The sequence below is a fragment of the Echeneis naucrates genome, chromosome 8 (assembly GCF_900963305.1).
Source record: "Echeneis naucrates chromosome 8, fEcheNa1.1, whole genome shotgun sequence".
In the NCBI taxonomy this organism is placed as follows: Eukaryota; Metazoa; Chordata; class Actinopteri; order Carangiformes; family Echeneidae; genus Echeneis; species Echeneis naucrates.
The window spans coordinates 1792178-1805027 of record NC_042518.1 but is presented as its reverse complement, the minus strand read 5'-3'; the positions used below and the strand labels follow the sequence as shown (position 1 = coordinate 1805027).

At 45.5% G+C, this 12850-nt stretch overlaps 1 protein-coding gene across 1 annotated transcript; it reads right to left on the bottom strand.

Moving 5' to 3' along the window:
- Positions 1 to 892: 892 nt before the first annotated feature.
- LOC115047199 (myosin heavy chain, fast skeletal muscle-like) lies at positions 893 to 11271 on the bottom strand. The gene is made up of 38 exons (XM_029507990.1): positions 11068 to 11271; positions 10830 to 10973; positions 10597 to 10753; positions 10043 to 10070; positions 9833 to 9944; positions 9656 to 9748; positions 9508 to 9571; positions 9318 to 9416; positions 9134 to 9237; positions 8580 to 8718; positions 8375 to 8493; positions 7995 to 8144; positions 7706 to 7876; positions 7318 to 7627; positions 7140 to 7231; positions 6932 to 7019; positions 6749 to 6866; positions 6540 to 6663; positions 6288 to 6424; positions 5952 to 6207; positions 5630 to 5872; positions 5242 to 5418; positions 5016 to 5161; positions 4853 to 4943; positions 4382 to 4771; positions 4150 to 4276; positions 3948 to 4066; positions 3672 to 3868; positions 3290 to 3473; positions 3046 to 3211; positions 2842 to 2966; positions 2454 to 2762; positions 2135 to 2338; positions 1931 to 2056; positions 1674 to 1844; positions 1338 to 1442; positions 1128 to 1223; positions 893 to 1051 (listed from the first exon to the last, which is right to left on the bottom strand). Exons 1-38 carry the CDS (start codon positions 11269 to 11271, stop codon positions 893 to 895), a joined length of 5844 nt encoding a protein of 1947 aa, XP_029363850.1.
- Between the last annotated feature and the right edge of the window lie 1579 nt (positions 11272 to 12850).

The following is a 12850-nucleotide window of genomic DNA, read 5'->3' as shown; positions in this document are numbered from 1 at the left end:
CTGGGCCGCCGCCGCCCACTCAGGCTGTGATGGCCTTTATTTCCATAGCAGCTGCCTGCAGTAATCCTTTAAAAGGAAAATAATCAATCCTCTTCAAACCCACTTTTAAAGGTTGTCTGCCTGCTCGTGTCTCCACGTCGGACCGTAAAAATAAAACAAGCCTCGTGTTACTGGACGAGTGAGGATGATTAAATGATGAAAACCTCTCGTCCTCGTACAGATTCCAAATATAATGAGGAGCTTGGCTGATGGGACTCGGAGCAGAAATGAGCTGCTGATTGGGCTTTTATTAACCTTGACTTTCTGCGAATGTGGAATAACTGAAACGATCAGGACGGGGTTAGGGTTGAAGGAATGAGCTTTGATAAAGAACCGTCAGTGTTACTACACAGATAAATCTGAAATAACAAATATACAAATTTAAAATTCATCTTTAATCAGAAAGTATGAGCCTTCAAAAACAATGAGGAAGATCTTTTATTCTTTTTATTTGTCCTCAATTAAAATGGAATTATTCTTCTTCCATTTAGCTCCGAGGTGTTGGAGGAGTTTTAATGAAATGTAATTATTCTGTTGTGTGTCCTGCTGGATTTATGATGCAGCTGACTGCTGATGATGATCTGATTTATTCTAACACACTATAAACTGTTACGTATCTATGATTGTCATGCACATTTATGCTCGCCAGCCTTCAGACGGGACGGGAAGTCTTCCTCCTCGTTCGGTCACTCGGCCTGTCCCTCCTGTGCCTGGAAACGAGTGAACGCAGAGTTGATTCATTTGTCATTTTATTTATGAGCCAATAAGTCTGATCGTTTGTTTTATGGAGTTCTAGTCGTACCAACAAAAGGAACAATAGTTCAGCTTCTATTTAAAGTTCATGATTTAGAGTTTATATCAAATATGAACTCAGCACCTTCGTCCCGATTTCACGGCTCTTTGCTCGCATCTTGTTGGCCAGAGCTTCGGCCACGTCGGCTCGTTCTTCGGCCTCCTCCAGCTCGTGCTGGGCCTTCCTGAATCTGGCCATGTGCACGTTAGACTGCTCCTCCTGCAAGTCAACCCGGGGTCAGTGCATTGGTCCGACTTTTTATTATCTACCCGCTGATTGACGATGATCCACTCACAGCCTCCTCTGCGTGCCGTTTGTAGGCCTTCATTTTGATCTGGAGTTTATCCACCAGGTCCTGCAGCCGGACGTTGTTCTTCTTGTCTTCCTCCGACTGAGAGACGTCGAGAAACAAAGGACGAGGTCTTTAAAGACTTTTAATCGGACAGTATTGTTCACAGGTGCAGGAGGTTTTAAGAGACTGCAAACATAAAGAAGCCTGATTTACCTGATAAGATAATTCTTTGACCTTCCTTTCATATTTACGGACTCCCTTGATCGCCTCAGTAGAACGCTTCTGCTCAGCTTCCAGCTCATTTTCCAGCTCGCGGACCTGAAAACAAGATCCGAGTTCAGTCCAAACAAAAGAGTAAAAATGGAAGATATTTATCATTCAACTCCAATTTTGAGAAACAAAAATTAGAGTTTGTAATTTGTCCGTCAGACATCTTGGTTTTTAGAAACTGGATGAAACCATATTTGGAGGGATGCCGCTCTTCACTGTGTTCTGATTGGGTTTTACAGTCTGTCAGTCAGCCAGTAGCTCCGCCCCCTCCTTACTCACTCTGGCCTCCAGTTTCTGCAGCTGTTTCTTCCCGCCCTTCATGGCCAAGTTTTCAGCCTCGTCCAATCGGTGCTGCAGATCCTTCACCGTCACCTCCAGGTTCTTCTTCATCCTCTCCAGGTGAGCGCTGGTGTCCTGCTCCTTCCTCAGCTCCTCCGCCATCATGGCGGCCTTGAGGTGCCGCAACAATAGAGTGGATATCTTATTATTTTTGTTGTACTTCCTGAAGTCTGTGTGAAGCAGAATGAGTTCCTTACATCAGTAATGGCTTTCTTCGCCTTCTCCTCGGCGTTCCTGGCCTCCTGAACAGCTTCATCTATCTCACCGTGTAGTTGAGTCGCATCCACCTCGAGTTTCTTTTTGGTGTTCAGGAGACTGGTGTTCTGCCAGAGATGAAGCGGTTCTTTAGAACTCCTTAGAACTGAAGTATAAATAAGCCGGTGCTCAGCAGGTCCTCCTACCTGAGAATGAAGAAGTCCGGCGCGTTCGCTGGCGTCCACCAGCTCCTGTTCAGCCATTTTGCGGCTCCTCTCTGTTTGCTCCACGACGGCCCGAAGCTCCTCGATCTCGGCCTGCATCAAGGCCGTTCTGCGCTCCATCATGGCGACCTGCTCCTTCATATCATCCTGCCCTCTAACGGAGTCATCCAAGTGGATTTGCGCATCCTGAAGAAGGAGTTTAGTTGGTTAAGCTCTGCTGATTTACCCTGAAAGTTGTAACCTGAAATAATTACGCTGCAGGAAACACACACTGGCTGATTGTTCATCTTATTAATTGCACCTTGAGTTGCCCCTGAATGTTCCTCAGCTGTTTCTGGGCCTCGGCCGCCTGCCTGTTGGCGTGACTCAGCTGGATCTCCATCTCGTTCAGGTCTCCCTCCATCTTCTTCTTCACCCTCAGGGCGTCGTTCCTGCTCCGGACCTCGGCGTCCAGCGTGGCCTGCATGGACTCCATCACCCGCTGGTGGTTCCTCTTCATCTGGTCGATCTCCTCGTCCTTCTCCGCCACTTTTCTGTCCACTTCAGCCTTCACCTGGTTCAGGTCCAACTGCACACGCAAGATCTTGGACTCTTCTTGTTCCAGCGAAGCCTGAAACCCGGTTCAGGTTTATGGGTTAATATCATCTCAGTGAGCTTTTTACTGCTCTGCTAGTTTGAACAAACGGTACCTCAGCTTCCTCCAGTGCAGTCTGCATGTCGTATTTTTCTGTCTCCACCTGCTTCTTGAATTTCTCCAGCTCATGAATTGTCTTTCCAGTCTCTCCGAGTTGCTCCGTCAGGTCTGAGATCTCCTCTGCGTTTCAAAAACATGACACATCAGTGAGGCTTTGGAAGAAGTGACGTAAAAGCTTCTTTTTTTAGATTTCACTCACGTTGCAGGTTTTTATTTTCCCTCTTCATCGTCTCCAGATGGTCGAGAGCTTCTTCGTAGGAATTCTTCAGTTTGAAGAGCTCGGTGCTCAGGGATCGGGATTCTTTCTGCGCGCCTTCAAGCTCGGCCTGAGACTCCTCATACTTCTGCTTCCACTCGGCGAGAATCTGAAATGTAAAATTAGTGGCTGATGATGAAACTCTTACATTTTGTGTGTTATTGAGGAAGATTGTCAAAGGAAATACCTTGTCAAAGTTTCTCTGCTTTTTGTCAAGAGTGGCAGCTAAGTTGTTGGACTTTTCCACGTCCACCATGATATCTTCCATTTCACTCTGGAGTCGCTGTTTAGTTTTCTCCAGTGATGCACATTTTGAATTCACTGCTTCGATTTGTTCTTCGGCCTCTTGGAGGCGCTGGGCCAATTTTTTCCTTTGAAGAGTGAAGAGGCAGTCAAGAAGTGTTATCTACATTGTAACACAACAGGAAGGATTGCTGCTCATATAAAGACAAATCGAACAAAGGCAGGATCAGAATTTTCTGCTGTTGTTATTTTTGTTGTCAGAGTGTTATTAAACAGGAAATAATGGCCCAGATTTGTTGTGAATCCAAATCTGAAATTGTAGTTACTTTGCCTCCTCCAGCTCTTCGGTGCGCTGGATGGCGTCCGTCTCGTACTTGTTCCTCCAGAGAGCCACCTCGGTGTTCGCCTTTGACAAACTCCGCTGCAGCTCTGCTTTGGCCTCCTGCTCCTCCTCGTACTGCTCGCGGAGGAGATCGCAGTCGTGGCGAGCCGACTGAAGGCTGTGAGCCAGGGCGTTCTTCGCCTACGGGGACTCAGATTAATGAGACACCACGAAGATGACCGGAGGCGTAATGGTGTTGGTCGGTGTGAGCTTTGATTACCTTTGATTCTTCATCGATCAGCCTCTTCAGCTCGTCGATCTGCGTCGTGAATCCCTGCTTTCCTCTCGTCAGCTGGGAGATGAGACTCTCCCTTTCTTCCATTTGACGTGAAACTTCAGCTTTGAAGAGCAAAACAAGAAGCCACGTTTTAATTAAAACCCTTTAACACAATGACCTGAACTGTAAAAGAGCGATGGGGTACCATTCTCAGTTTGAAAACGGGCTCTCTGATTGGTGAGATCGGAGATTTGTCGTGTGTTTTCCTCATTCTTGGTCCTCAGCTCCATCAGCTGATCTTCAAGGGAACGACACATCTTCTCCAGATTGACCTATGTGTAGAAAACAAAACAAAACAAAACACGGATTTGACATTCAAGCTAAGTTAAGTGAGTTTTCGGATGTTGAATTCTTCATTTCTGGCTCATAAATCCCACCTTAGTTTTTGCCACTGTCTCCATGTTGCTGGACAAATCGTCGATCTCCATCTTCATTTCACTCTTCTCCTTCTCCAGTTTCTGTTTGATTCTCTGGAGGTTGTCGATCTGCTCTCCCAGCTCGGCCATGCTGTCCGCCTGCTTCTTGCGCAGCGCGGCGGTCGTGGCCTCATGGTGCAGCGTGGACTCCTCCAGGTCGCGGCGCAGTTTGAGGAACTCGGCTTCACGCTTCTTGTTCATCTCGATCTGTGTGGCGGTGGCTCCTCCGGCCTCATCCAGCCTCTCGCTGATCTCCTCGATCTCCCTGGTGAGGTCGGACCTCTGCTTCTCGATCTTGGCCCGGACCGCACGCTCGGCCTCGACCTCTTCCTCCAGTTCTTCGATACGGGCCTAAACGCAGAAAACAAAAGATACAGTGATGAGGGTCGGAACAAATCTGATCAATGTTGACTTTGTTCTGAGCGTCGTTACATGGAGTTCCTTCATCTTCTTTTGGAGCTGGTTATTAATCGCCTGCTCGTCTGCGATGTTGCTGAGCAGCTGGTTGTTTTCAAATTCTTTTCTGGGAGGAAAAAAAAGGTGCAGTCAGTTGAATCCATCATTAACATGTTTCCCATCATCAACGTCATCTTACTTCTTAATCCTCTCCTCAGATTGCTGCTTGTCATTTTCCAGATCCATCAGGGACTCCTGTGTGAGCTTCACATCTCCCTCCAGCTTCCTCTTGGCTCTTTCCAAGTCCATGCGGATCTTCTTTTCTTGCTCCAGTGAACCCTCAAGCTTGAAAACGAGCAGCACAGAGTTAATTTTAGTGTTTCGGAGAAAATCAGAGATGGAGAACGTCTTTGTCTGCAACTCACATCATCCACTTGTTGTTCGAGCTTCGACTTGGCTTTGGTCAGAGAGTTGACTTTGTCTTCCTCTGCTTGAAGATCATCCAGCGTCTGTTGATGAGCCTCTTGAAGAGCTTTTTTCTCCTTGGTCAGTTTACCGATGTTCTCGTCCTGACCAGCCAACTCCTCCAACAGATTTTTCACCTGGAGTAGGAAATGTGCCAGATTGGAGGAGGAGGAAACAAGAACGGTTTCATGCCTCATTCAACATACATAACCTGCATCTACATTCCCACATGGCCAAAGCGTCCACACCAAAACTAAGCTCTTCTTTTGAGGCTTTATATATTACTCCAATTAAATGTTAAATTGTTTTTGAGACAAACGAGTCAACCCACCAAGGCAAATCACAAACCTTGTTTTCCGTGGCGTGTTTCTCCTTCTCCACTTTAGCCAGAGTGATCTCCAGGTCATCAATATCTTTCTTGAGCTCGGAGCATTCGTCTTCCAGCTTCCGCTTCTTGGCGGTCAACTCTGCGTTCATCTCCTCCTCGTCCTCCAGTCTCTCTGTCACCTCTTTGAGTTTGGCCTCCAGCTGGATTTTGCTTTTGATCAAGCCTTCACATCTCTCCTCTGCATCACAGAGATTTTCTGAGTCCTGAGAAAAAGAGACCAACAGCTGTTGTGATCTTTTGGACTTTACTCTGACTGACATCAGTGACTTCTCTGATACTCACAGCTTGAACTTGCAGCAGCAGGTTATTTTTCTCCTGCAGCAGAGAAACCATCTTCTCTTCGAGCTCTTTCCTCTTGGCCTCTGACTTTGTCAGATCGTCCTTACACTTGATGAAGTCCTCTTTCATGGTCGCCATCTCCTTTTCGGTCTCTGCACTCTTGAGGAGCGGCTTTATCTTGAAGAACAGCTTCATCCATGGCCAGTGTTTCACATTCATAAATGAGCGCAGGTTGTACTGCAGAATCCAGACGCAATCTCTGTCGGACACAGAACCAGAGGTGTTAGAGCTGGCTGAATGACCTTAATGAACCAAACCCACATTTGGTGCAGATTTTACCTTTGAGCAATTAGTTTGGAGAATTCTTTCCTCATCAGATAACCACGACAAAGTGCTTGAGTCTGCGTCACCAGAGAAGCTAGTTTTTCATCTCGCAGCTCCTCCAGAGTGCCGAGTAGACCAGCTTTGAAGAACACCTAAAACAAGATCCGTCAAAATCAATCTGTTCTTTCCAAAGTGAATTCTCAAAGCTACAAAAACACACACACACACACACCAAAAAAAAAACAAAAAAACAGTCAGGACACAAACCTTTGTGGCCCCAAACCGGTACTGCGTGTGGTCAACGTCGATTGAACCGAGAAGCTTCTCAGAGGCTTTCTTTCCGTCAATGAACTGTCCCTCGGGGATGGCGCTGGCGTTCAGGATTCTGTACCTGTTCACATTTGGATGAAGAATATATCACAATCTGGACAGCTGTAAATGATGATGATTTCACAGTTTAGTTGTTTAATCCTGACCGCTGCTTGAAGTCAGCATAAAGGATCCTGCTGGGGAATCCTTTCCTACAAATCCGGATTCCCTCCAGCACGCCGTTACAGCGTAGCTGGTGGATGACCAGGTGATTGTCCATGATACCTGCAGACAGGAAGCGTATTTAGTTTCATTTAGCTTGTGTCTTTGGAGATAAATAGTCACTGCACCTGGTGTTTTGATCTCGTTTGGAATCAGACAGCGCACAAAGTGAGGATGGGTGCTCCTCAAGTTCGTCATGAGTTTTCCCAGATTTTCCTGTAAACGAATAAACATTTGCTGATTTTAAGGATGTCAGTTGAGACAGCTCATCAGAGGTGAAAATGATCCAGCCGACGACTCGTGGAAATCGTGGATAAAATCTCTTTTCTTTTGTACCCTGAAAACAGCAGACACTGTCTGGAAGGAGCCGCCCTTCTTCTTTCCACCTTTCTTTCCAGCTTTTCCACCTCCAGCGTCACCACCTGATTCTACGGCGCAAATAAGACCCAACGCAAATTAGATTTGAGTTCCTGCCATTGATGGAGATCGCTCTGGCTCTTTGTAAACGTCGTACCTGCTTCGGTGCCAGAAAACGATGCGTACAAGTAGGCCAGAAGTTTCATGGATGACTTCTGGTAAAGCTGGACCACGGACTCGTTCAGCGGATCCTTGTTCTTCTCCAGCCAGCCAGTGATGTTGTAGTCCACGGTGCCGGCGTAGTGCACCAGAGAGAAGTGAGCCTCGGGCCTCCCTTTGACGATCTTCGGCTTCTGGAAAGCGTTCGTCTTTCCGAGATGTTGGTCGTAGAGTTTATTCTTAAAGGAAGTGTCTGAAGCCTTGGGGAACATACACTCCTCTTCCAGGATGGAGAAGATGCCCATTGGCTGTTGATCGTATCACAGCCACATGTGAAATACTGTGTTTGTAATGAAGCCAATTATTAGACTGTAGATTAATCGTACCTTTTCAATGAGCTCGATGCAGGCGGCCAGGTCCATGCCGAAGTCGATGAACTCCCAGTCTATCCCTTCCTTTTTGTACTCTTCTTGCTCCAACACAAACATGTGGTGGTTGAAAAACTGTTGCAGCTTCTCGTTGGTGAAGTTGATGCAGAGTTGCTCCATGCTGTTGAACTGAGACGACGATTAACAATAACTTTACAACAAATCCACATAAAAACAACAGAAAGAGAGAGAGGCAACAACAACAACAAAAAACATCAACAGAAAGGGAAGAAAAGTCAGAACTCACGTCGAATATTTCGAATCCGGCGATGTCCAACACTCCGATGAAAAACTGTCTGGGCTGCTTCGTGTCCAACATCTCATTGATTCTTATGACCATCCACAAGAACATCTTCTCATAGACGGACTTGGCCAGAGCACCGACTGCATTGGTGACCTGATCAGGAGATTTTATCCGCCACAAGCACAAAATATTATTTTTTATGTCATGAAAAGTCCATCCGTCCTAATCTCATCCATGACGGGTGACATTTTTGCCGTGAACAAAGTTAAAAAGAATAACACCTTTTCCGTATTTTGCTGCTGTTCTTCTTCTCTTGTGTTTGTAAAAGTTCAGATCACTTTTATGTTTTCTGTTGGAATGATGCTAACCAAGTTAAAAGGTACCTGGGGGACCGTCTGGCCCTTGGTCACATATTCGTTCCCCACTTTGACTCTGGGGTAGCAGAGGCCTTTCAGCAGGTCGGCGGAGTTCAGGCTCATGAGGAACGCCACTTTGTCTGCGACTGAGAGACGAACACGGACACGTTTCTTCATTTCAGCTTCAAATCGTTGCTGAAAAACAAACAGACCGGTCGGTGAAACGTCTCACCCTCGGTGCCGTCTGGCTCCGCCTGCTCCTCCCGCTGTTTCTGCTTGAACTTCATGTTCCCATAATGCATCACAGCGCCGGTCAGCTTGTAGATGGAGACTTTCTCTTCGTTGGTGAAGCCCAAGATATCAGTGGCAGTCTGGTAGGTTAAAGAAGGTAAATGGGATTAACGTCCAGAGTCACGTCTCTTTGTCGGACACTCCTATTGGCTCCGGTGGGTGATGTCACAGCCAATCAGAGTGTCTCTGGATCAGTCCTGTATGTTTCTGAGTTTATTGTGTCGACAGAAATAAAGAGCTGTTTTTCATCATTAATGAGCAGAACTCCTGATCAGATAAAGACAGACACGACCCGAACACACGAGAGGAACTTTTTTTGGTTATTCTGCTTCAGGAAAATAAAGAACTAAATCTGTTTTATGAGAGACGTATATTTATCTGAGTTTGTGCAGATTCTGAATATGTGGAAACATTTGAAATGATGACTTTCAAAGGAAAAACACAAAGCAGATTAAAATGTTGTTGCAATGTTGCTCTAAAAGGGTTAAAACTCACGTCTGTTGCCAACAGCTCCTCTTTGTCGTCGATGCTGGCCACAGAGATCTGGCCCTGGCTTATCATGGGGAAGTCGTACGGGTTTGTAGTTATGAGAAGCATTTCTATGGAGAGAAACATCCAATTACTTAAGAACTGCCTGAAACTAAACCGTCCAAAGTCAGGTATGATGGTTTGACTGTACCGATGAGCTCCGGTTTGTGTCCGGTCATGATCTGGTAGAAGATGTGGTAGCTCCTCTCCTCAGCCAGCTGGAACGTCACTCTTGACTTTTCCAGCAAGTCTACCAAAAATGTACCAACAAATTGACTTTTGATAGCTATACTATAGCTGATACTATAACGGACGTGACTGATGTGGGAAGACGAACTCACAGGTTTCAATGTCAGCAGAGGCCAGTTTCCCCGTCGTTCCGAAGTGAATTCTGATGAATTTGCCCTGGGAAATTAAAAAAATCGGGCAAAATGTTAAGTTATAACGACAAACATTTTATATTTTTCCGCTCGCCAAGCTCGTACTCACAAATCTGGAGGAGTTGTCATTCCTCACAGTCTTGGCGTTCCCAAAAGCCTCCAGCAAAGGGTTTGCTGAGATGATTTGATCTTCCAGCGTCCCCTGAAAAAGGGAGGCGCAGTTATCAGAATACCCACGACTTTAATCTTCTGCACGGACAATTCATACATTTGTTTTTCAAACCACCTGCATCTTCCCAGATGAGTGGTCCTTCTTGTCGCCACCAGCCACTGCGATTGTCGCAAAGTACTGGATGACACGTTTGGTGTTGACGGTCTTTCCCGCCCCAGATTCTCCGCTTTCAGCAGAGCAACAGAAGACAACAACAAAAATCAATTTGCATCTTTGATTGTTTGAATTCTAAACACATTTTTAGTTCACGTGTCTCAGACTTACGTGATCAGGACAGACTGGTTCTCCCGATCTGTTGGTGACAAACAAACATGACTCAGCTTTGGTGATTCATTCTGTTTGGTGCAACTGAGTCATTTTATATTTTGACTTTATTATTTATTGGTGATAAATGATACCAATTCATTTTTAGGGGCTTTAAAGTTTGATTATATTGCAGTTGTGTTTTGGCAGCCACTGCTGCCTCAAGTGCAGTTTTTTCTTTAAATAATTAACTGACCTGACTGATACAACATTTGAATGGAAAACAAAACAATAACAAATATGTCTGCTGAACCCGTCTGGCCTTCTCTTCTGATCTTATTTACATAATTATAAAACTACTTCTGTTGTACATTTAAATAGATCAGACTTCTGTCTTGATTTATTATTCTTACTTTCCTGTTATTATTTCTAGAGTGTTTAATGTCTTTTTTTTAATGTTGTACAGCTTCACATAATAATATTTACATTCATTCCTGTTCAGGTTCAGCTTGTTTGGCCACCATTGTTCTGTTTTGTTATCTAGCTGAGGGTCAAAAGAAGACGAAGTTTCTTACCTGTGAGCATATTTTGATATGCGTTATCAGACACAGAGAAAATGTGCGGTGGGGCCTCCATGCGTTTTTTGCCTCTGTAGGCCGAGACGACCTGCGGGTCGTAGACCGGCAGCCATTTGTACGGGTTGACGGTGACGCAGAAGAGCCCGGAGTACGTCTACAGGAAGAGAATATACAGAGCGAGGTTAATAAGAGAGCATCGGTCCGACAGAAACGCCTCAGTCATCACATACATAAATCATCCAGGCTGCGTAACGATCTTTGAGGTTAAACAGCACGGAGGGCTCGTTGAGGTGGGTCATCATGGCCATGTCCTCGATCTTGTCGTACTTTGGAGGATTCATGGGATGGCAGTCCTCCTCCTTCACTGTTACAGTCTGAACAATAAAGAAAAAAAGGAAAATGGCATTTATGAATCCAACAAATCCAACTCTAATCAGCGGGCTGTTAGTAAGTCTGACTGATATTCACCTCCTCAGCTTCAGTCTTCACGACGACTTGGCCACCTTCCTTCTTCTGGATAATCCCTTTGATGTACAGCTCCTTGGGGTCGGGCACGAAGCAGGCCGTCCGGGCGTCGAAAGGCCGGTTCTGGGCCTCCACTCGCTCTTTCTCAGGTTTGCGGAGGAAAACGGCCGCCGGCCCGTACTGGGCCATCTCAGCGTCGCTGCTCATGCTGATACCTCAAGAAAAAGGAGACAACAGAAACAGTCAAAATGTTTAAAGGAGTTTTTTTTTTTTTTCCCCAAGACAATTTGGTGTCCAACCTACCAGCTGTGAATCAAAAGACAGACGACGAGTCCGATCAAACAGGCGCCTATAAAGAAAAGACAATGTTGGAGAGGGGCAGTTCAGTTCTGAGCCAACGCTGCCGTCAGGCCTCTAAGTGAAGACCAGCAGGAGGTTGAGGCCCCTTTTATCAGGATGAAAGTGCAGCTGAAGCAAACCGGACGCTCCAAACTTGGCAATGTCACTATTCAAATGTCAATCAAGTTGCATTATCGATCGCTGCTCAACGCTTAAATATGGCACAGGATCCTCCGGTGGTAATAAGAAGATGTCAGCAGCGACAGGCGATGATCCTCAAGCACTATTTTTACATGGCTTCTGTCCCGTTAAGAGCTGTCACTGACTACTTAATCAAAGCTGCTCAGCAGGGACGACGTCCTGGGATTCATACTCGAACAGTTTCATCAGTATATGTGGTGTTATAATGACGATTTGGAGAAAGAAGGTGCTGTTGTGTGTGCGTTTGTGGGTGTAACTCGGTGTGTCGATGTGTCACGACCTTCATGGTTCATCCTGGACTTTAGGACCACCTGCTCGGTCACCTCTAAGGCACCTTGGTTGGATTAACTGGCTCAATCTCAAGACAAATGTAGGAACAGCTTCAACATTACTTTTTTGGGAATGTGTCGTGAGAAGGTGCAATAATTCCAGTGTCACCTTCAAACGCACAAAAACCCAGTTTTCTCTCAGTGTTTTTTTTTTCCAACGCAGACATATTGTAAAGATGAACCCATGTGTTGAGATCTGATTAGAATTAACACTGAATTCATTGAAACTGCACTGTACTGTAATACACTTCAATCTATTCTGTTATTTTACTCTCTTCCCACAATGCATCACTGAAATGAAATTAGAGACATAGCGCTGAGTCTTCATCATAACAAGATGTATTAACTGCATAAATAATATAATTTAGTGAGGAGTTTGAATCAGACAATAAAAATGGTCCAAGAGTCAAGCCCTGAGGCACACCATCCCATAAACAGACCCACTGAAAGTTTGTTTGTATAAAAACACTGACGTTGTTATCATAAGGGGAAGAGATTGTGTTACTTTTGGACAAAGACAAAAAGGACTACATCATTTACATCCATTAACGTTTCATGCCCTGATTAGCGACAGGCAGCCACCTTGAGGGAAATTTTCTGGTTTGTCTGTTTCATTTACGAGTTAACGCGCGTCCTGCTCGTACTAAACTTAAGGCCATCAGAAGGAGGCGGAGACATGCGACCACATTTAGAAGAAGCAGAGGACTGTCTGTCTGTAACTGGAGCTCTCATCACATTGGGGGGGGGCAGTGCACAGAAGCAAGTGTGAACAGCAGCTTGTCATCTTGAAGATACATCCCATCGTGTCTTAATGTCGGACTGGGTGTCTACAGGCTCTGTGTGGAAGACACCTGCCACAAAAACAAAGCTGAAAATAAATATATCAGACAGAATGACCTCATAAGACCTTGTAGCTT

Excerpts from the sequence above, each read along its gene's own strand:
- LOC115047199 (XM_029507990.1), bottom strand. The coding sequence starts at position 11,271 with ATGAGCAGCGACGCTGAGATGGCCCAGTACGGGCCGGCGGCCGTTTTC. Across the intron at positions 9,749-9,832 it reads ACTCATCTGGGAAGATGCAG|GGGACGCTGGAAGATCAAAT; the intron begins GTGGTTTGAAAA and ends TCCCTTTTTCAG. Across the intron at positions 6,664-6,748 it reads TATGCTGACTTCAAGCAGCG|GTACAGAATCCTGAACGCCA; the intron begins GTCAGGATTAAA and ends AAATGTGAACAG.